This window comes from Bombus pyrosoma, linkage group LG3 (genome assembly GCF_014825855.1).
Source record: "Bombus pyrosoma isolate SC7728 linkage group LG3, ASM1482585v1, whole genome shotgun sequence".
Classification (NCBI taxonomy): Eukaryota; Metazoa; Arthropoda; class Insecta; order Hymenoptera; family Apidae; genus Bombus; species Bombus pyrosoma.
In genome coordinates, this window is record NC_057772.1 from 13,205,817 (window position 1) to 13,229,922 (window position 24,106).

Consider the following 24,106-nt stretch of genomic DNA (forward strand, 5'->3'; position numbering starts at 1 on the left):
AATTGTTATATGGACTTAATAGAATTGTGACAAAACGTTCGTTTTATTTAATTAATAGTAGCGCATCTTTTGCGCAATTAGAAAACTAATAGGATATAAAGATGTTGTATCGAATGAAACGCCTGTTAGCGTATAAAACAATGATGATCTTTTGACTTTTTATCACTGATGCAGGTCACGAATGCAACATAATTTTCTAATTGAACCAAAGATATTAAAAATTGCTCTCTAGTGGATTGTTCGCTTCACATCGAGGAATATTGTTCTAGACGATCATCAGAAATAGCTATGTATATTGTTCGAAACTGGTGAAATCTGGCGCAATATCGGCTACTTAACCGATTTTGCGAATCTATGGTACTACTAGGTTTTTCTTTCTTTCGCTTTGGGCCACCGTTTGCGCGGGATTTCGGATATGTCGCTATATCCTTTCTCTTTAGCATTATATTTTGGCTCGCGATCAGTTGTTTGAGAAAGGTTAATGGATCGTGCTATCGTGCGTCCCTCTCTGACCTTTCGTCTCTTCTCTTCTGGAATTTCTAATTTGAGATTCCAAACATTTTTTTTATTTCTAAACGCCTTTTCTCTTATGACACTTGTTTCTTTCTTTATTAAGTATTTCAAACCTTATGCGAGATTTATTTCAACTGTATATACAACTATGTGTAACATTCGTATAGGTGAAATGCACGTAATTAAAGTAGAACTCGGTATTAGTCAGTTACGTACAATTCACGGATGCGTCTTTTGTCGATGTGACTTGATCGCATCATTTTGAAATACTTGGTGGAAATATTAAAGTTTAAGTAGATGCGAAATGTGTAATAGAGTGGAAAAGAATCCAACAAATTATGTCTGCTCAATACGTGAAAGACGAAAAGTAGCTATCAAGGAAATAAAATAGTATCGTAAATATTTCTAACATACATATGTACTTTTCAAAAAAGATTATATAGACAACTAGGTATTTACTTATTTTAACCTACTTATCATATTGCCCATGTTAGAACTTGGCTAGAATCTTGCTAATTCGTTTCTCACATAAAACATTACGATGCTCGTTTGTTTGGTAAAATTGACAATTAATGTTTGTTATGAAAACAGTTAACAGTTTTCTAAAAGAATCAAAAGGTACTACATAGGTCAACTTTACTGATAATTAATTTTATTGCAGTATACTAATTATATTTTCTTCACATTTAATTAATAACGATTATTACTCCAGCTCGTTTATATTGATTGGTACATCAGATAGTTAATTATATATTCATAATGACAAATAATTTGAATATTTACATTTTTGTTTGTTTATACTGATCCAGTCCATGATTACTTACAGAGAAATGGATAGCTCCGCTTATACCAATGTTATTTATTGATAATAATCAAGTAATTAATGCTTATTAAACATAACGCTTCAGTCTTATTTGTTATACCTTATTTTGTTATATGAAATTAAAGTAACATTATATCAAAGTTTATTTGAAATTGATATAAATCTTATTTAATTTTTACATGTAAAATATACTATTCTCTAACAATAAAACAAAATACTAACATGTATAATGAAAAAAATATAAAAGATAATGCTGCACAATTGCTGCACCTGTAAAGAAGTTCTGTTTGGAATTTCTGTCATTTCGTAGTTATTCCTTGTTCATTTTGTTTATTTACAAGGAAAAAAAATCTGCGGAGTATGGTCGTAAATGCTGTTTAACGCTTCCAACGAAACTTTCTGCGTGTTCCACTGACCTCGTAACCACTGTCACTTGGAATCTCTTTCACTGCATTTTTTTGCTTTTGTACGATGCGGAGGCACCGACCATTCAAAGACGCAACTAAAAATGCAACGCTTTCGTTACCGCATATATATATATATATATGTATATATGCATATATGTATGTGTCATGATAATCCATTCGATAACTTGTATTCGATTTCAAGAAACATACACAACATAAGTAGTTGTAACTGATATTAGCAGCATTCTTTTAGTAAACTCTTATGTTTTACATTAATATAACGAATAGATTTCTATTTCTTTCTTTACATTACTTATTTTTATTTAAGCTGATAACAACGCAAAAAATGAAAAGCTGCGATTCTAAGTTACCATGCAATTTAGACAATTTTGTACAATTTAGTGGTTCTTCTATAATATTTTACTGTTTGTGGATTTGATCATATGGAAAAGTCACATAGATTCAGTAAGTTCTTCTTAAATAATATTTATTAATGTAACTTACTAAAATGACTAAATTGATAAACAAACTTCTTTGTAATAAATAAATAAATGTGTTCGTTATATTTTTTATATTTATAATAAATTATAGATATAAACATTTATTTGCAATAGTAAGAAAAATAAGTAAGTCTTACAAGCATCGTAGTATAATATATAGTAATTGTGGCAAAATAGTGTTAAAGTGGGACTTTATTTATTTCTATATTTTCCACAACTATATTCGGCGATTATAAAAAAAATGAAAGTTATATAGTTATATTATATAGCATACAGGAGTATATATTTTCCCTGAAGAACTATGAAGTACAACTCTAAAATTATTCCTTCAAGATTAAACTCATGTTTGTCAACAGCATGATAACCAAGTATACGAAATAATATGTAATTTGTAGCAATTTGTTAAGCAAAAAATCATGAACAGTATGTACTCATAGATTTTCCACGGATGCCATGCAACTGCAGCATAAATGTTTTACATGTGCTCACTTGCTTACTTGCTCACGTTCCTACTTTTTACTGTTAAAGGATGCATCTTTAATGCCTTCGATAGCCTTAAGGTAATAGTATTATACTGTACTATTCCGTTAGGTGGATAGCATTGGATTATTGGAGCATCGTTTCGCCCGATTACTAGTTGGCAAAATACCAGTTTGCCGCGGCCGCTGGTGAACGCAGATACAGGTTCTTGCATCTTCACCTAGCAGTAGAAAAGAAAGCTGCTCGTCGCGTACACATACGAGCACGCACGGACTTTAGCGATTTCTGATTACGTTACGATTTCTGATAATGCTATGGAGTCTCATTAGCGGTATTACATGAACTCGGCAGAAACGCGCGCTAATAAAATAACTGTAATCGTGGAAAACTCAATATCGAAAATCATAAATTCCGAAACAACACAAGTTTATCTTTGATGTCATATCAGCTTTTATTGATATAATTTCAACTTATAATTTAAAGTATTTATTGTTAAATAATCGTACGAATCATTTTTTATTAAACAGCATCAAGTAGAGATATCAAAGTAAGAATGTTACATATATTAGTTCGCAAATTTATTGTTATGTATAAATCTAGCCAATAATAATTGTATTATTTACGTAATTACATAAAACTTCTTTAAATAAATGGGTAAAAAATATATTTGTCAATTACAAATCACCACCCTTCTTTCTTTAAATGCTAACGTTTAAAATAGCACAAAAATTTTATGTTTAAAATTTGTGAACCACAATGATAATCGTCAACACAATATTTATTTCGTTATAGCTTTCTTGTATATAAACTAAATAAAAGAATCACTTTAAGATCCTTTCGGTCTTTCCTTTCACTTCTTCTTTGCTTTTTCTCGCTTAAATAAATTATAATAAGCGTTGAAATGAGCGATTTAGATATTGGTTTTCATCATTTCGAAACAGGAATTTAGATGTTGAGGAGAAACTTAATGTAGCAAAATTTTAATTATAATTTATAATTGTTGTTTTTAAAAAGCGGAATGGCTATGATTTAAAATCATTAATTTAGGAACGTTATTTTTAATATATGAAAAAATTAGAGATTTTCTAATGCAACAAAAATATTACAGATTACAGATAATAAAAATAAATATTCTATGACTAATCTTAATTAAGTAAACCGCGCGAGTAAAATTTTGTACACATTTATGACTTTCTTACTTTAAAGTACAGCTCTTCTATTCCATCATTTTATTTTACTTTTATAATGTGGTTGCAATTGATTAATTAAAATTACATGCTTACTATCAGATTATCTTTTTTAATAGAAGATTTATGTAATACAGAAAAATTCTTTTAAAATAGTAATTACATCGCGATTAATATAGTTTTATTTGTATCCTATACTTATATTTAAACATTCAATAGTATTAAAGGGAACGATTTTCTTATTCTTTCAAAAATTCTGAGTTTAATTTTTCATGTTTATTATTCTTGTGAAATCAGATTCTAATTAAATTAGTAGATAAAAAAGTGATATCTTATACAGTGATAAAATGTAGAACTTCTATAAGCTTTTCGTGGTCTTGAAATTGTAAGGGAAAATAAAATAAGAAGTTTAAGAAATATAGTGTATTTGCAAACATTGTACTGTTTATTTTTTTTTCTTTTGAATTTTTACATGGCTCCATACAGCATAAAATTTGATAGCAAAATAAAATAACTATTCTATAACAACATTATGTGATATTATTAATTCAGCCATTTAAAAGACAAATTGATAAACATCGTTTTCCGAAAGATCTTCAATTTTAGTATTAGATTTTATCAGATGAATTTTTCAGAAATCAAATGAGAAACTCTAACAGAGTTAATCAATTTGTCTCTTGTATGGCTTCATTAAAAGACTGTAATATACCATAAAACTATATTTTACAAATATACATTATTAAATAATTTAAGTTTTTTATCACTCGAGGAGTCTTTAACATTATATAAGAATCAGTCGAAGATAGCTTGATTTAATAACTTAATATTAAATAGCACGTCATAATAAACATAACATAACCATTTAACATAAACATTTAATACTAATAATATTCTCTTCTTAATCCTTGCAATATTATTCCGATTCCAATGTTCCATAATATGCTTCGAAATCACGCATAAATTTTACATCATATTCGTGGAAGGTACTTAATCATTTTATTTTATCAATACTATACTAAATATTTCTTCTGTTAAATTTTGAACTTTTTCTCCCAATTGAAATTCTGTTTATAATCGATCCAATTGTATATAGTAAATGCTTATACATTACATTCAGGGCAATTTTCTTGTGCTTGAGACATTTCTTCTTTTGCGCTATGGTTTTTAATGCTTTTATTAAATGTCCAAAGTCCTCCCATGTACCATAAAACAACACAAGATAAACTCAAAATTGATGTGAAATGGAGTGCGCCTACGTAGCTCATCATTTGGTCATGTACTAAACCTTAAATATTAAAACAAAAAAAAATTAATAATAATTCAGAAGCTTATTTTTCTAGTTGCATTAAGAAGTATTAATTAATTAATTCTAGATGCAGTATGATACTAATATTTATACATATGTATTCTATTCAATAAATTCTATTCCACCGGTCACATACTGTGTCTAGCTTTAAAAATTTAATATTATAATAAACTGTATTATAAGTGTAATACACATTTATATCATATGGAAAATGTATGTATGGCATAATAGTTGATTGAAATTGGAAGTCAAGCATTTTGTGTAACCGAGTTGTATAAGTACTTGTATATGTATACGTATTTGTATACGTTATATACTTTGATATATTTATTTATATATATTTTTATTCATGTGTGAAGCATTCCTGAACTTTCCATCGTATGGAAGATAGCCAATAAGGAAAATACTCTACATATTTAAGATGTACAAATTTAATAATCCTTTTTATATTTTTATACACACAGCAAAGCAAAAGTATTTAGCACATTGAGATTTGCACACTGAAAACGCGCTAAGCGAATCGAGGTGAGGCATAAAATGTGGGTCAAAATGAGAAAATGCGAAAGAAAAGCACAAGAAGAATGAAATCAGGTGAGACAAGACTCAGTGTAAACTTATTTGCCAGTTTTATTCTGTTTTTTCTCTGTCTAAAATTAAAATTAATTTCGTAAGTTTCGTTTACTTTCATTATGAATGAAACTACAATTTGTTTATTTATACGGTAGTCGCGTACAGATAATATTATTGCACAAAAGAAAGATCTCTGATGATAACGAAAAGCGATAATTGAAATAGTAACAAAACAACAAAACGAGTTTCTAAAGAGCCGCGATATACATAAAAAAATTACCAGGTAACAGTAGCATTTATAATTTTCAATCAGATAAAAAAGTGAATCTGTAAAAAGTAAATTAATTAATAAAGGTAGGAATGGACAAAGCCGCTAACAGCTTATTGTAATAGTTGATGCGATTGTGGACAATAAAAAAGCTTAAAAATAAATAAATATAAAATAAGAAAATTAAACACAGTTCTTTACCTATTAATGGGCCTATGACAATAGACAATATACCATTGCAAACCATTTGCATCCCATATGCAGCTGGAAGTCTGTCAAGAGATACATAGTCAGGAATTATTAGCGTTTGGAAGACAGCTTTCGTTCCTTTAGCGATTCCAATAATTAATGCAACGCCGATTACCACAATGTACGTACTGCCCCAGGTTGATAATACTGAAATTAACGATATTAGTTCTGAATTTCTTTTATAAAATGTCATCTGCTAATCGTTCAATTAATACAATTTTATTAATGTACTATTTATTTATTTGTCTTACTTATTTATGTGTCTACATATACAGATTGGTATATGTAAATAATTTGTACATTTACACGACTATTATTTTTCTATTCTAACTTATAAATTTTCCTTAAATTAATATTAATATTTTTTGTAAATTAATATCTATTCTTTGCAAATATTGAATTTTATTCGTATGTTGGCAGTCATAAGTATTTTATTCTGCTTTATCTTTTTTGTTATATATAAGCTGACGCAGTTTTTTACGGTCAAACCTGGTAAATATGTTTTATAAATAAAGTAAGAAAAAATGTATTGTATGAACATACATACGTATGTAGATCGTCTGAAACTAGATTAAATAGAAAAAAGTAAAAGAAAGATAAAAAGAAGATAAAACAATATAACAACACCAAGAAAAAAGGAATTACTTACTGAAATTGGCAGACTTTTATATAAGAGCTTAACAAAATGGGCATATTAAACTGATAAGAATAAGCGATTTATTTATTGAGATAGGACGAAATAAGAAAATGAATTTCATAGAATGATATCTATTGTGGGTAATGCTCATTTAACCATCATATCTAAATGAAAAATCGATTCATTGTCATTTGGTATTTTCATTATAACGTTTTACTAAAGCACTTATGAATTGATGATGTTTATATGATATTTGTTACTTATTATACTTTTACTCATAGAATAAGCTGACACTGTTTTGCGAAAAAAGTTGAGACTCGCTCTGTATGAACTGACCAACAAGATGTAAGTTCTAATATCATAGACATTTATGAATTAAAATTTGTATATATGGTACAAGAAGAAACATCGATAAAATATTAACATCAATAAAAACATCAATAAAATAATATCAAAATCTTATCAACAGAAATATAAAACAATTCGTTCATAAATGCTTCAGTAGAACCAATATTCGTAACTTCTATTGGTTCTATGCAGATTACCAGAAAGCTGAAATCAACCCACCCAGCAGATCGTATATTCGTTGCCATGAAGGGGTCGATTTCTCATTTTCGAATATTTTACGTTGCTGTACGTACTGATCCTTCCAATGGTGGATCCTATTAAAGACAACACGTAAAGGTTCCTGGATGTCCAACCAGCTTTGTGCGCAAGGAGTGGAATGCAAAGACGTCCGGTAATATCTGACACAGCTTGGATAGACATTATGGTTGCGATCGAGTCCCTTTCAAGACCAGAAAGTTCGGTTAGGACGAAAGGAATCATCGTGTTGAAGTTTGTTTCAGCGACTAAAGACACTCCCATACCTGTCGTAAATAAAATGCAATAATAGTGGAGAAATAAACAAATTATTGTAATTATAGGACCTGATGTTTCATTAAATTATATTAATGTTATTATAAAATTTGCACTAAATTATATATTGATAGAAGAATGCAAGCTAACAGAAATCAAAGAAAAAGGATTAAAAAGAGCAGCAAAGTATGAAGGGAAAGCCTTAGAATCAAAAAAGGAACTAGTAAAGGAGTGCATAAAGGAAAGAGAGCGAAATTGGGGAAATGACCAAGAAGGAAAAAGAAAAAGAAAGAGAAAGAAGAGACTAGAAGAGGTGAGAAATGGAGGGACACAGATGGAAGCAAAAGGAGAACAAGAAAGGATGACAGCAGATCAAATTATAGAAGAAAAAAGAAAGAGAGAAGCAGAAGAGAGGGGGAAAAGGATAAGGGAATCCAAATATAACATATATTACAAAAAAATCGCCAAAGAAGAGTTACCAAAGTATTTAGAAGGCTGGAAAGAAGAGGAAGAAAAAAGATGCAGACTATGTAAAAGGAAAGACGAAGACCTGAGACATGTAATAGAAGAATGTGAAATAACGGGAGCACCAAAGGACATAGAAAAAAACATTAAATGAGACTGGAGAAGGGCTAAAGTACTAAAATCAATAATAGAGAAGAGAAGGGTAATATAAGACGGGGAGAAACGACAAGAAGGAAGCACAGCAAAGAAGCAAAAGCCCAAAAGTTGCAATAGTTTTTAGTCATTAGTTTTTAGTTTTTATAGATAGAATTATTATTATTATTATTATTATTATTATTATTTATTTATTTAGTCTGTGCCTCTCGGCTTTTGACGAACTTTCAGCTTTCTTTACAGCTCTTTATTGCACTAATCGCATTCTTACCTCTAATCTAAAACTATGCTTACTATCTATTTCAACTTATGCCTACGAATTATTGCAACTTAAGCCTACACACTATTGCCACTTTGGTCTTTTTGCCTCCTTGCTGTGCTACCTTCCTGTCCTTCCACCCCTTCTTGTATTGCCTTTACCCTTCTTTTCTCTATAGATAGAATAATTAAGGGAGTGCAATATAATAGAGTGGATAAGAGGGAAGGTAGATATATAAGAAGCGAAATAGGTTTAAGAGATGTAAAACCGGAAGTTCGTTCAAAGCCGAAAGGCACGGACTGAGAAATAATAAATAAATAAAATAAATATAAAATTTGCTTTTATAAATATTTACTATGCATGTATATTTTATATTCTTTATATACAAGGAGTCCCGCATAACGTGGTCAATCGACTAGATTATGTTCTTACGTGCAAAGAAGATAAATCAGCGAAGATAAACGAGCAGATTAAGATAAAATTCTGTTGCTCTTTTTTCAAGAAAATCGATTTTGAAGATTTGTACAATACGCGTGTACAGGATGTTGCCGAATCGGTGTAATTAAAAATAAAAATTACGGAACGACAGCCTTATTTCTGATTAGATTAACGCTAAAGATTTATCTTACGAATATGCTTACATTTGAATATACTATAGACTTGTGCTAGTTACGTTTACATTTATAAACATCAACAATCTTATAACTTGTTATCGTTCCCATTTCAGACTCCGAGTCTTTGTCATTCTATCGTTGTGACTACGTAAAACAATCGATAATGAATTGTCATCTTCCTACTACAAGAACTGGACGAATATTTATAGAAAGAAAAGTAAGAAAATAGAAAGGACCGTGGAATAAGAATAAAAAATTCTTGAACTAAAATTTTTGTTCGATCTTTTATCTCTTACTATGTATTGCAGTGAGTCAGGAGAATTGCAATGATGTCTGTTAGATGTAGATATAAGTGAGATGAGGGCCGAATTAAACCTTTTTGTAGTCTGAGATTATCGACTCAATTACAACGAAGATCCAAATCATAGAAAAATAAAAGTAAAATGGTAGAGATAAAAGTGAAATAAATTAAAAAAAAATTATGAAATAATATTTATTTTGTAATAAATTATATTTAAAAACTAGTTATTTTTTAAAAAAATTTTTTCGTGATTGGACAGCTTTTATCAACGGTTTGGAAAATGAGGATTCTTAATGAGGATTCTTAAATGGTGATAGCTGGGGCTATAGTCCACAAAATATCCCTTCCCTTAATCCTGATCTGCGACATAATGTATAAGAATGTAATTAAGCATACGCGTACTTGATCGATCTTCAGCATTGATCCATTAAAAAATAAAGCTTTGTGCGAAAAGATACTACTTTATATTTTCGGGTGAATTTTTATATAACTTCATCCTTAGAGTTACACCAATATTTTGCCCGAATCCCGCATAATCGAGAATAATATAAATTTGTAGAAAATACTAAAACTTTAAGAAAAAATTAACTTTAATGATATATAACTCTTTCACAATGTAGTAAAAGATGAAAATTTCATATCTTAAATGTTATTATAGATTAAAAAATTATTAAAATATATTATTCATTGAGAGCTGAAAATATAATATTTTATATGTTTCGTATTAGAAAGATAGCTTCACTAAATATGGAAACCTACAAGAAATCTTTAAGAAGAAGAAATAATTATTTTTTAATTCTTATGTTATCTTATTACATATTGCGTAGAATGAACTTGTAAAATAATTAATAAATAATAAAAAGCCACATTTATCAAATAATTTTCTTATGCAGTATTACCTAGGATGACGGCGACATAACGACTATCCCTTAAAAGGTCAAGATCCATATGCTGTGTTATTTTTCCAAAAATCGACTTCTTCTCTCCTTTGCTATTTTCGCTATTCACATTTTCTGATAAATTCTGCTCAAAATTGCTCGTATTTTGTTCCAATCGTTCTTGCAATAATTGAGAATTAACACCGTCGTTTTTGACATCAGTTACGTTTTCAATTTTTAATCTTTTGATTTCTCTCAGTATACCGTTTTCATTGCTCTCTGCGGAAGATGCCGTGATGTCATTGTCCTTTGTTATACTTGTAATCTATTACAAATTAAACTTGACCGTGAACGTTAATCATTGTTATCTCTATGTAATAAGAAGACAGTGAACAATAAAGGATGTATTATGACTATATCTAAGCAAGCAGATGTTTATGCAACTATTATACGAAAAGTAGCAAAGTACTGATTGTAATATGTATTTATCGTGTGCAATAAATATTCATATAAATTACATTTTTATAATTATGTACATAAAAATAGAACTTGCATAAACATTCATAGTTTAATAATTACTAGCAATCATAATTAATGAATTATATTTGATGATCATGAATAATAAAATATTCTCGTAAACTCGATCAAAATTATAAAGTTTCATTTTAAATATATTATGCATATAATAATGTTTGCAAAAATATATATACTTAAACAAAAACCAACCCTTTTTCTCTGCCTATATGCCTACTATTAAATAGATTTTGTTAGAAATAAGAATTTTAGATTTCAATTATACATAGAGATAACATCTTACACAGCTAGATTAAAACACTATTCTGTACTTATTCTCCAGTATTTTCGTAAAACATTTTTTATAGAATATACATACATACCTATAGTCAGTATCTTTTTACTTGTCTATCAATATATTATTGTTATGTATTACTTAACTTATTAGTTTGTAAAAACATGTGTACATGATTATTATTTACACAACTCTTGGACGTACGAAATTAGTACATAAAGTTATAAATACTATTTGTAACTTTACAAATAATTCATTTTTATTCGTCTGACCGCGGAGATTAGGCTTTTAATTTTAATTTAATTTTATTTCCTATTTGTTTTATACCTATATTTACTGTCATTTTTGCGGTCCTTTTAGAAAAAAAATATTCAGTGTACATATATAATAATATAAAGTCTCAATAAAATCAAATGAAATTTCGTATCAATCGCAATTAAATAATGATAATGCATACACAATACTAATATAATAAAGTAGATAAGCATGATCGATAAAAAGGAGGAAACATTTTGAGATAATCATTTTCAGACGTAATATTTGCATGCCAGAAGTCATTCATAAATTTGTGTACAAAATTCATATCAACGGTTTTATTAATGTTTTTGAATAATCTAATTCAACTATATGTTAAGCTACTTTTTGTCAAAGAAGTAAACTAAAAAATAAGTTTAAACGAAGTGAGTAATCGATATAAAATTCAATTAATTGTGGAAGGCGAATTACTATAATTGCTAAGAAATTACAATCTAGTTTCCAGTACTAAATACATCGTTCAATGTCCTCTTAACACATACACATTATCCTTCTAATACGTTTATTAAACTCACTTCTCTTTCCTTAAATGGTTTCAATAGCGCTGCCCCGATCAATGAATGCATCGCTATACCTGCGATGATCAAAAGAGTCCCAGTGGTAGCATAATTTTCCAATAATTTTGCTATTAGAAGCGGCATCAAAATAGGCCCAAGACCAGTTAAAGTTACTGACAATCCCATAGCCACATTTCGTTTTTTCCGAAAATAAGTGTTCATCGCGAGATTCGTGGCTGGAAACATGATACCATGACCGATACCTATAAATTACGATTTAATATTAATGTTTATGTTTCTCGGTAGAAGATTTTAACTTAATAAAATAACGTTTAACATCTACAAAAATGTTAATCTTTTCACATTCGATATTGTACTTTAACTAACTTCAAACTAAAAAGATAGATATATTCGTATATACTTCTTTCGGTAAAACTAATCTCAAATTTTACTACAAATGTATCTTCTTTAAAAAACAATCCGAAAGTGTGTTTCTATCAGTCATCATTAATTTCTCTCACAAGTTAATAAAAATTCGATCTTGGAAAGACTAATGATTTTTTGTTTCAAAGGCCTAATTTAGTTGTGTTAGACAGATGATTACGTTAGAGTCCATTGCAACAGTGTTTCAATTTAAGTACTCTTCAAGATGTATTTATTGTGTAGATATTTCTTATCTGTTACTATTATCTCTGACTACTTATTATCTATCAAATTCATCATCATATTGATTTTCACGGAATTTTAATATTAATTATGTACATAGTTTCTATTCTTTGAAAATATATAATACGAGAGAAATATGTTATTTCATTCTACTTTCATTTTCATTTCTCACACATAACGTTATAGATATAAAGTCAAGTACACCGCGAGAATAATGCGCTGTTTTATGAGGATTAAAAAAAAAAGCCAAACATCCGATAGAGATTACTCACCGACGATAATACAATAAGTGATAATAATGGCGGGGAGAGAGACTGCGAACGCAGTCGCACAGATTCCAATGGCAACAGTAAGACCACCAAGAAAGGCAACTTTTCGAAACGTGAATTTCTTCATCATTGGACCGCTTATCAAACCTAGACTGCTTGTAATGGTACCGTTCAAATGAACAATTAACGATGTCTGTGTGGCGGTTATATCGAGTGAAAAAAAACGTTCCCTAAAGATTAGACCGAAGCTTTGCTGTATTGGAAGTATCGCCAGCTATAACATATTCATTTTTAGCAAGTAGTTAGAAATGTATCCATGCTCCCACATACATATGTAATAAAATAAAATCGGGTCAAGCCATTTAAAATTATTTTATAATATAACAGTATAATATCTTTACATTAAATGCAAAAATCTGTTAATTTAACAGGTTTTTATAACAATTGTTGCACGTGTTTGATAAATATGGACTAGATTCGGTTTTACGAATATCTCAGTTTAATAAGTGTTCAAGCTTGACACTTAGATATTGTGTGTAACAATGTAAAATTAAATATTGATAAATACATTTGTATTCTTTCGCATTAATAACACGATTTAGTGTGATACAGTATAAAGAAAAGGAGAATAAGCTGAGTTGTACAGTACAGACAATAAATTGACTAATTGAATAATTGGATAATTTGAGGCTTCAAGTGTAATTCTTGCTTACTGTTCTTGCATAGTTTATCCACCTCATACGTCATAAATTTATTTTAGTAATGTTATATTTTAGCTGAGCTTATATTTGAGCTTGTAACAGAATATGTTATTTGGAGTGTTTATGAAGAATATAGTTGAACATAGTTCAAACCAAACATAAATTTTTCTACATATAACTATATTGTTTACAATTTATTAAATATTATTTCAATTTAATTAAATTTTATTTAATTATAAAAGCTATTTCATTTATTTAAGAAATATCACCGTAAATCATGCATTTTTCATAGATGTATCAATATTTTATGTATTACAATTTTTTAGAGGAAATAATCATAAATAATTTATGAATCTACTTCACAGAATATTTATATAATGTATTTTATGCTGTATTTCTACTTTATATTATATAGATATTTCTATACAATACAATATGTACAATACTTCCATACTAATCCTCGCTATTGATATCTACTATATAAATAAACACACAAGAGAAAGGAAGTGACAAAACAATTACTTTTAGTATAGTCTTCCAAGTCCGTTAAGTTTGTTTTCCATACAAGGTCTTAGTTTTCGGCTTATACGGAGAAATATTCTGTTGCCTGACCTTAGTTTTTAAATTCAGTTCTGGATTGAGTTAGTATTATAATACAAATCGGCTATCTGACGACACGGCGGGGCGGCTGAGCGCAGTGAATTCTCTTATTGGCATTTATATAAACAACGCTGGCTGATCGCTTCATGGCGCGCTGCAACAGCGCGGTAACCAGATTAACCACTACTATATTAACTTACTAACTCAATCTAGTTTGAAAACTAAAGCCAAGCGGAGGAATACTTTTGCATATAGGTCGAAAATTACGGTCGACCACAGTTTATATGTATAAGAAAAAAGTTGTTAAAAATATCAAGCTTTGCAATATACATTCAAAAATAATTGTAATCAGAGTGAAAGTAGATTTCTGACAAAATGATGATATTTTTCAAATTTCCAACGGTTTCCAGGTAAAACTACTAGTGTCGTTACACTTCCAATTGATGCTGTAATGAATCTGACATCTTTTTCATAATGATCATTATCTTGCATAGAATGAAATGTAGGTGTAAATGTAGATACGTTGGCAGTGTATAATTTGAAAATCAATAATATTATTACACAGGATGAACCATAATATTGTTTCATTTCAGTTTTATATTTTGAGAAATAAACAAAAGCACATGCGTATGGAATATGTCTCATAGTAAGTACATATGTATGTATCTGGTAAGTCAATTCAGAGCACGCGATGTCTCTATGCCTATAGCTTGTATAGGAGACTGGAAAACAGAAAACTCACTGGGGAAACTCACATTAATGATTGTCACGCCGGCGACAATTATCCACGCCCAACCTCTATCAGCTTCACCACGTGACATTTTATTGATCATCATCGAGATACTGCTTCCACTTTCACGTTACGATTCCTATAGGAATGACAAGCGTACGACGTCGATCCCTTGTTTCTTTCGTGCCTTGGAGTCGATCGTAGACTGCAAACTTAACGTGTCGACCAAATACAAGACGGATTGGGTAAATGATAAGATACGCGCTAGCTTGGATAAGTATTAGACGTCTACGTCTACCCAGAGACATGTGTATATACCAACTGTTTACAGTTCCATAACTTCCATAACCACAGAGAAATCGAACCGTACCGCTGTTTGAACAGTCAGTGATGCTTGGTTCTGTATTCGTAATTACGTGTTTGTTATTTGTAATTAAAAATATTTTTAGAAGAATCGGTCTGCGTCTCTTTAATCGATATGTTAATTGTTCAAATCGGTAAAATATATAAATTGTTTCTAGATATAACTGTGAAATGAAGTTTCGATGATAAGGTAGTTACAAATTTAATTAATTCTATTATTATTTTAAATAAAGAAATTTACTTTACTTATTGGAGAAACCTTTTTGTTATTTTGTTACAGCAAAAGATGGGTTTCCCTATCAAGAAATTTACTTGATGAAAGCAGATTTAAATACATTTAAATGTATGTACTTATAAAATCTACATACAATTAGTGTAAAAAGTATTCGTACAGTAATTTATTTCAACAAAAAATATTATAAAACATCGTTAAGGATATTTTAATAAATAAAGGATATCTACATATCCTTATGAATCTGTAGAATAATTTTCATGAAAGAAAAGATGGGATATCTATATTCTTTGTGAAAATATTAACAAATATTTAAAAAATGGTAAAAATGGGTGGACGTAATAAATGAATCTTATTAGTTTTTCCCATTAAACCGTAATTGTAAGAATACTTATTCCGCATATATTTTTGCCATTTTTTAGATATTTGTTAATATTTTCATATGGGATATAGATACCCCACCTTTGCTTTCATGAAAATTATTCTGCAGATTCGTAAGGATATGTAGATATCCTTTATTTATTAACATTTTCTTAACGAACGATATTTTTTGTTGAATTTCATTACTGTACGAACACTTTTTACCGAGATTGTACGTATTTTAATCTTTCACATAATTTAAAATAATTTACTTTATCTCTCATGTAACTTACTTTTCGTATTTATGGCTCTAAAAAAGAAGAAAAAACAGCATACAAGGACAAAATTTATATTATTTCAAACGATGAATAAAGTATGTATATTCGTACAAAATGATACACATTGATTCACGTCCACGCAAAAGTAATGACCATTTCTGAATCGATTCCGTTTCGATCTTTTAAAATATACTAAATGAAAAATGTAGACATCTTTTCGGATTAATCGGATTTTATTTAAAATATAATCAAAGTAGAGATCAAATGTAATAACAATAAGTATCTTAAATACTTTACATATCACACATAATCTGTGATCTGTGATGAGGCTCAGATTAGTGTGTTCCCCTATACGATATAATATTAAATATTAAATATTATTGAGGGAAATATGTCTGTTTTAATATTGTATTTTTTTTAATCAAGAAAATAATGCAACACTAAGTCTATAAATTATTATAATGTTCAACCTATGTTATTTTCTTATAATGCGTACTTTATATACCGAGTACTAATATATTTAAATTAATGTCTTAAATTTATTTCTTTTGATTTATATAATTAATATTTATTTAAATACGTTATAGGATTGGATAACCAAAAATTATTTATAATAATAAACAAATATTTTTGTTGCACTTCATCCTTACTAAAATTCATTTTGATAAAATTTTATCTGTCCAAATAATTCTTAATTTCAAATATAATGTATAATTGTAAAGCGTAAAACGAGAAAATCAAATTACTCTTCTTTTTCTTTTGAAGAACAATATTAAACGATGTATCTGTTTGAGGAACAGTATATTATATACTTTATCTTTTACTTGTCTTAAAGTTTGGCTCCAACGTTTTGTTTGATATTCATAAAATATTGTTTTCTTGATTACAGACAGAATACTTCGTACGACATTGTAAAACGTAAGATCTACAAATTATAGTAGATAACAGAATAACGGAAAAGTTTGTGAGAAGTTATATTTATATTTTAGAACACTTCAGATGTATGGTTCTTCTTAACATTATTTATAATTTAACGATCAAAGTAGAAAATGATTAGTTTATTAAACATATTTCTATATATGAGTTAATATGATTATTCGTATAGGATGATATTTTTAATACGTATTTGACTGATCTTTATGAGATATGAAATAATTCAACACTTTTTATACAACTTATATTAGATACCAAAAAATATTGCCTCTTAAGAAAATTATCAAGGGAATTGAGAGTACATATGTATATTTTTATACTGATAATGATGATACGATAGAATAGTACTTGATAATTGATAAGTGCAGTAAGAAATCTTCATTATTATCTTAATTGTTGTATGACTTTTTAATATCAAAAAAAAAAGAATGTAAAGACGAGTAAAAAGATGTAAGAAAACATACTAGAAAGTTATATTGTACTAAAAAGATTATTAATACACTCTTAAAGTATTTTCATTGATATAAGCATATTTCGAATTAGCAGTAGTATATTATTTTACACAAATAGATAATCAATAATATTAATAAAATATTTCTAAAAAAATTTTTTATATTAGATATTGTAGTATTATATTGAATAAATGAGATATAATAATTAATAGTTAATGAAACATTCGTTTATCGTGCATAATATTTTTAAAAATATTTATTAGTAACAAATAATTGAAATATTTATCACCATTCATATTACTGCATACATAATATGTTACATTATCAAATAAACATGAAAATACATTTTTTATAAATATGTATACAATATATGAGAAGTTAGACATGACTTAAGCGAATGATACTTTGGTTAAATATTATATTCTTAAAATATAAACTATCTTCTCTATTTTGCAAGAGAATCGTATATTGTATTCTTGACTTAACTATTTATTAAATGTGCTATTTATTATCTTTTTTATTTTTATTTGTGAATTATGTTCCATTCGATGTACATAAGAACTAAAAAATTAATTAACGAGATGAACAAAACTGTAAAGATTTTGAGTCTTGCAATAGGATAATTTTATGAAATGATTGTATTTACTCGAATGTTCATATATCAAAATTTATGAGTCTATCTATAATAATGTAATCACAAAAAAATAATTGAAAAAAATTCTGATGAACATTACTACTTGAACCTGGTTATATGATTTATTTAACTTCGTATTTTAAAAAATTAATTTTTAATTTACTATTAATTTTAAAATAAAACATTATGATCCAATAAATATCTCTTGTTTCTTAAATAAATTCAGAATCTCTAAAATAGATATTAAATAAGATAGATATTAGACAGTTATATATATATTAGTTGATAGGTACTTATGCATGGAATGAAAAAATCTTAAACGCAAGCTTTTAAACGCGATAAGATGATATTAATGACAAGTGCTTCAATTATAAAGAATAAAATTCTCCATCATGTATCCTACTTTAGCCTATTGTTTAATAATGGTTTGATGGCCCCGTTACTACTAGTTTGTCCAACTAGGTAAGCATTTGATCCAAGTGAAAATGGCCACTTGATAATACTTTTCCTTAGCTTCAAGCGTTCAATTGGATTGAATTGGATTATGCGTTTTATTCTTTAGCAAGATATTTAATAAATGTTGATTTAGAAACGGCTTTTTAATTTAAAACATACGATTTGTAATACGTAATTGCATTATTACTAGGAATTGAATTCAAGATTTAATTATTTTAAGGGAATGTTTAAAATATTTTTAAAATTTTGTTTACGTTAGTAATCTATGATATAACAGATATTAAAAATAATTAATTCTTAACAAACATTATGAATTATTTCATAATAAGTAACAAATAAAAGTATAATTTATATTCGGATTAAAATGTGAGAAATGTAACCCGAAGGTTCGTCTAAAGCCGAAAGGCACGGACTAAAAATAAATAATAATAATAATATTCGGATTATTGAGAAGTAATTGATAATTAAATTATTTCAAAGAAAATGAAATTCGAGTGTATATCATTTTTATGGAAATTATTGGCAAGATGATATAACGAGATGTATACTAATTTTTAAATTATTTAAACATATTTTGTTTATAGAAAAACGATGATATTACTATGAAATTTTATTATTAATAGATAAAAGATTCTGGTCCTAGAGAAAGGAAGTTATGGACATGTCAGTTGTAAAAGGACATATGGGACCTTCTGACTCGCTGATTATTGATATTTTTGTTTTATATTTTATTATTGATATTAATATTTTTCTTACATTTAGATGTGTCCAATTCTCTTAATAATTTGTAAATTATTCTTTTAGATAATGACTAATAATAGTTATAATAAAATAATAAAATAAATAAACAATGATAAATGAAATTTAAAAAGTAAAGATTATTTAGCTAGGAAGATAAACCAAGATAAATTAATTATTTATAACCAAAACTGTAACAATGTATAGCAATAATATATATTTCGTATGTAAAATTATTACAGTTTTTGTGATTTATTAATTTTTTAATAAGGTAAAATGTTTGACTCAGTGTAGTTTTGAAACAAATGTAAAATAAATTAATAAATTCGTAATCCTTATTTTACTTTGTGTATATACATACAATACAATAATAAAATAATATACAAACACAACAACAATACACAAAAAGAAGACTGAAATTAAATGAACTAATTTTAGCTACTAATATACAAAATAATTTTCGATTTTCGGGAAACAGGAATAATCGAAATTATCATTACTTACTGTGTACGCATAGAACGCGTGCTGTGAACGCATAGAAGTGTTCTTAACAATACAGTACAAAAATGAAAGGAAAGAGAAACAAATTTTGTATATGAATTCATTTGCACAAACATTTGAGCATACATGAATTTATGAAAAAACTGGGTTGCGACTCACCATTCATAGAGAAACATAACAAAATTTATGACAGAAAACGGAAATCAGAGAAAATAAAAAGGAGAATAGACTTACAATTTCTTTGAAATAAAACGTATTTTCTCATTTCTCGTTGCATTGCTTGAATTATGACGATACATCAAGCGATTACATTGTAATTCGCACTTAGATTATTATCACTGTTAAAAACGCGTTTCATGAACGTAACTACCAACTAAGATAACTGAAACTACAACAAATACAATTTCCTATTGTGTTCATTCACTGGAAGTTACCGTATTTCCTGGTCGAACGCATTCTTGGAAACTTTTCACTGGTAGCTGTTGCGTCGCGTCCTGGCTCGAGTAAGGCACAAAAATAAGCAACATATACTCCGAACAGAGCTGCGGACTATTTGTGACTGACTCGATGAAGGGAAGTCAACCGATAAAAACCGGCTTCGTGACTCGACTCTAAGCCGCGCCTGGTCTTTGACTTGTGGCTTCATTTACGTGCATCATTATGCCAGCTTGAGACGAGTGGTTTGCGGCAAATTGCCGCAACAACGGCGAGCTGGAGGAATAGAGAAATACATATGTATGTGTCTTTCTTTTGTGAGACAGAAGAACTTTATATCTCCGTTCTTCCAACAGTGCCGATTTGCCACAAACCGCTCGTCTTGAAGCTGGCCTTAAATGTGGTTCTACGTGCTTTACCGCACGAACGATCAAAGTATAAACGCAAGATGATATTCGGAATAATTAACAAGTAATCTTTTCCATTGTCACGTATACTGTAAATTTTTAAGACTTAGAAGAAAATATAAGTTCCAAAACAGTGATTATCGTTAATCATATTATTACGCAATAAAATTATTACGTTAGTTGAGATAGGGCGTAGAGTGTAGAAATATATTATCCATAATATGATAATCTGTAATACGATTATGTCACATTATTTATTACATCATTGTATATTTGCAACTGTTATAAAGTTGGAGTCGAGATTACAGTTAACCAATTTATGTAATTCTCTGTACCATCTCTCTAAAAAGTAATTAAGCTTATTTATGCAGTCTATTTTAATTTTGAAATATATAATTTCTTTATTACTAACTTAAGATATTGTGTTCACGAGAAATTAGGAACAAAACTAATAAGAGAAATATAGAACGATCGAAGTGGGAATTAGAAAGATGGAACGTGAGGAGAAAATGGGGTATTCATGCGGGTTTGAGAATGTAGCAGAATCTAGAATGTGAATGTAGAGATAGGTGTAAGGGGAAAAGGTGAGAGAAAATTATGAGTTCGAAATACAATCCATAATATAGATCGGTCAAAGCAGAGGTGGAGTCAGCATATATTCCCAAATTGAAAGAAGAAAGCAAATTTTCCTGAATCTTAAATGATATAAAAATAACATTCAAGTGGAAAAATAAGTAACACAAAAGTAGAAAAATGTCGAACTCTTACATAACTTACCTGAATATCAATCGTAGAGCTTGATTCTGAAATTCCCTCTTAATTTCCTTAATTAAAAATGGTCCACTATCATCTCTCGACGGTGGTGAAACCATGCGGCGATTGTCTCACTTGATAAAGCAGAGGAATCTCTTGATGACTTTATCTAAAGGCAACCGCGCGTTCTTGGAAACTGAATCAGCTGTAGCCGGAATTACACTTAATTTGACCAATATTGCCGTAAAAACGTCCAATTCCGCCTTCGCTCTCTGATGGATTATACAATTTCATCGGTTTTCCATGAACCGATCAATTTTTTATTGTGCGCAAAGGGCCATATCCGCGTAAGCAAACAATAATCGCTTCCTTTGAAGTTGCAAATTCCACAAATTCCATATTTACATATCCCATATTATATAAAAACGTACAACAACAACAAAAATAGCAGAAAGAGGAAAAGCTAAAAGAAAGAAAATAAAATGAGAACAAACGCAAAAGAATTTAGGAAACACATGTAGACAGTGCGAACGCATTGCATAAACTGAAAGAAGCTGTTACCTGCATTCTGCAAGACAAGTGAATCGTATTAGGCCAACAAGCCAAACATCTGCAAAACACATGCAAATACATAGAAACATTTGACTTATCCTATCTATATGGCCATCAGCCACGTGCATTTATACACGCTAGTAACTCCAGTCAAAATCAGAGGCATCAAAGTAATGTGTAAAACGCGCTAAAAACGCTCAGCTTTACATACATGTAACTTTTGAACCGCTGGACTCCTAAAGTTAAGACTTACATTTTAGGATTCTACATGTCTAAAACTATTAAGTGACAAACAGAAAAAGCAATAATTTTCTGTCCGACAAGCCAACATTTAGCCTTGATATTATTTACATTAATATTAAAACAGATAAATAAAAATATTTTAGAAGAGCAAAGATGAATACATTATACATTGTTATGTGCCAGAAAATATTTTCGGAATGAATGTATATGTCGGATTCACATTATGATTAGGGCTGGGGTTAAAGGGCGTGAAACGAATCTTCGTTATGGTTAGACTTTGTCGTTATGCAATAGAGAAGATATTGACTAATGCAAACACGATTGTTACAGATATCGACAAGTAACCGTGGTAATTAGATACTCGAGATGCTAGTGACAATGATTCTAGGTTCGATAACGAATCCACGGTCAACAGGATAACTCTTTATTAAACGTAAAATACTTTAACACGCAAACACGTTTAATGGGACGCTCTGTATATACTTCTCGATGTGTAACTCTTCAAGGCGATCGCACGAATCATAGACTGATGGAATTTTTTTTTTTTTTTTTGATTGCGTTCTTTTGTTATATACTGGTCCGAAGCTTCGAGAAGGTTCCAATCGCCGTTGCTAGGCAATCTCTGCTTGGAGTTTGATTGTTAATACAACGTGTGCCCCATTATATTGACATCCCCGAGGAAAAATGTCCATCCCGTGACCGCGGCTACGTTCGGCGACCAGTTGTGTCGCCTCGAACCCAATCCCAATATCACAAGTCTCGAACAAATACAATGAATGACAATTGTTTAATTACGGCTATAGCAGAATCTAGATTACAATATTACGGGATTTTCCCATAGTTCCAAACGGGAGGCTCCAGTGTCCTTTTATCTCCGACATATATATATTCATAAATATGTTGTTGATATAAATTTTTAATGAATTATTTCTAATAAGAGATTATAAAATAGTTTGAGCTTTATTGCAGTAAGATTTCTCAAAGTTCTTATATACAAATGTATTGAATAAATGTGTCCTCGAAAATATTTACAAACTTAAAAGATTAAAACATTTTAATTGTAATAAAAAATACTCTTTCTCAGACTTTTTCAATTAAGTAGAGTTTTGAGTTGTCATTTAAGAACTTTATATTTAAATATTAATTTTTATTTTCATTTTAAATGAAAAGGAATATTATTTTCTATAATTCTGTATGTATTTGTACTTATGTATATATATATATGTCAGGTAAGCGTTGAGATTAGGGTTGTAGGCGTCAAATGAATCTTCACGGAAATTAGCCATTGGTGCGGTACAACACAGGTGAAGTTTGTTACAATAATGGAGATATTACAGTCTTGACAATTAACCGCGGCGATTAGGCACTCGCGACACTAGTGACAATGGCCTCAGGTTCGATAACGAATCCGCTGTCAACGGAATAGCGAACTTATTATTTTTGTCAAAGACTAAGTTGGACTATACGTTGGAACGTGAGATATTCACAGATCGTAAAGACACCACGTAACTCGCTGATAAGATCGTACGAGAGAGTGTTTCTCCGTCCCGGTGACGCTACAGAGGAAAACTATATGGGGTGTATCTAAGAACACGAGATCCTCGGATTCGTCAAGGAAAGCCTTCGTTCGGAAGGTGAGGGAAATTGGCGTTGCTGTTAATTGGTCAATTTCTATATCGGTAATTAGAAAAAGATGCTAGCCACCCTTGAGGGAA

At 29.2% G+C, this 24,106-nt stretch overlaps 1 protein-coding gene across 8 annotated transcripts; it reads right to left on the bottom strand.

Annotated features, from left to right (window-relative positions):
• Positions 1 to 4,334: 4,334 nt before the first annotated feature.
• Positions 4,335 to 22,220, bottom strand: LOC122565756 (monocarboxylate transporter 14-like). Of its 8 annotated transcripts, XM_043722063.1 has the most exons (9): positions 22,158 to 22,220; positions 21,621 to 22,059; positions 15,080 to 15,266; positions 13,027 to 13,297; positions 12,107 to 12,351; positions 10,490 to 10,793; positions 7,582 to 7,809; positions 6,256 to 6,450; positions 4,335 to 5,195 (listed from the first exon to the last, which is right to left on the bottom strand). In XM_043722063.1, the coding sequence occupies exons 3-9, from the start codon at positions 15,158 to 15,160 to the stop codon at positions 5,011 to 5,013; spliced, it is 1,509 nt and encodes a 502-aa protein (XP_043577998.1). In that variant the 5' UTR covers positions 15,161 to 15,266; positions 21,621 to 22,059; positions 22,158 to 22,220; the 3' UTR covers positions 4,335 to 5,010. The 8 variants fall into 8 exon arrangements, 7 of the variants coding, with proteins under 7 accessions (XP_043577998.1, XP_043577996.1, XP_043577999.1 ...); XM_043722061.1 differs by lacking the exon at positions 22,158 to 22,220 and having other exon boundaries at positions 21,621 to 22,129; XM_043722064.1 differs by lacking the exons at positions 21,621 to 22,059; positions 22,158 to 22,220 and adding an exon at positions 20,236 to 21,597 and having other exon boundaries at positions 15,080 to 15,193.
• Between the last annotated feature and the right edge of the window lie 1,886 nt (positions 22,221 to 24,106).

What these genes read in the sequence shown, in the direction of transcription:
- LOC122565756 (XM_043722063.1), bottom strand. Translation starts at nt 15,160, where the DNA reads ATGATGATCAATAAAATGTCACGTGGTGAAGCTGATAGAGGTTGGGCG. An exon ending in CACTTATTGTATTATCGTCG is followed by an intron (nt 12,352 to 13,026) that starts GTGAGTAATCTC and finishes CGTAATTTATAG; the next exon opens with GTATCGGTCATGGTATCATG. An exon ending in TGTCATAGGCCCATTAATAG is followed by an intron (nt 5,196 to 6,255) that starts GTAAAGAACTGT and finishes TTAATATTTAAG; the next exon opens with GTTTAGTACATGACCAAATG.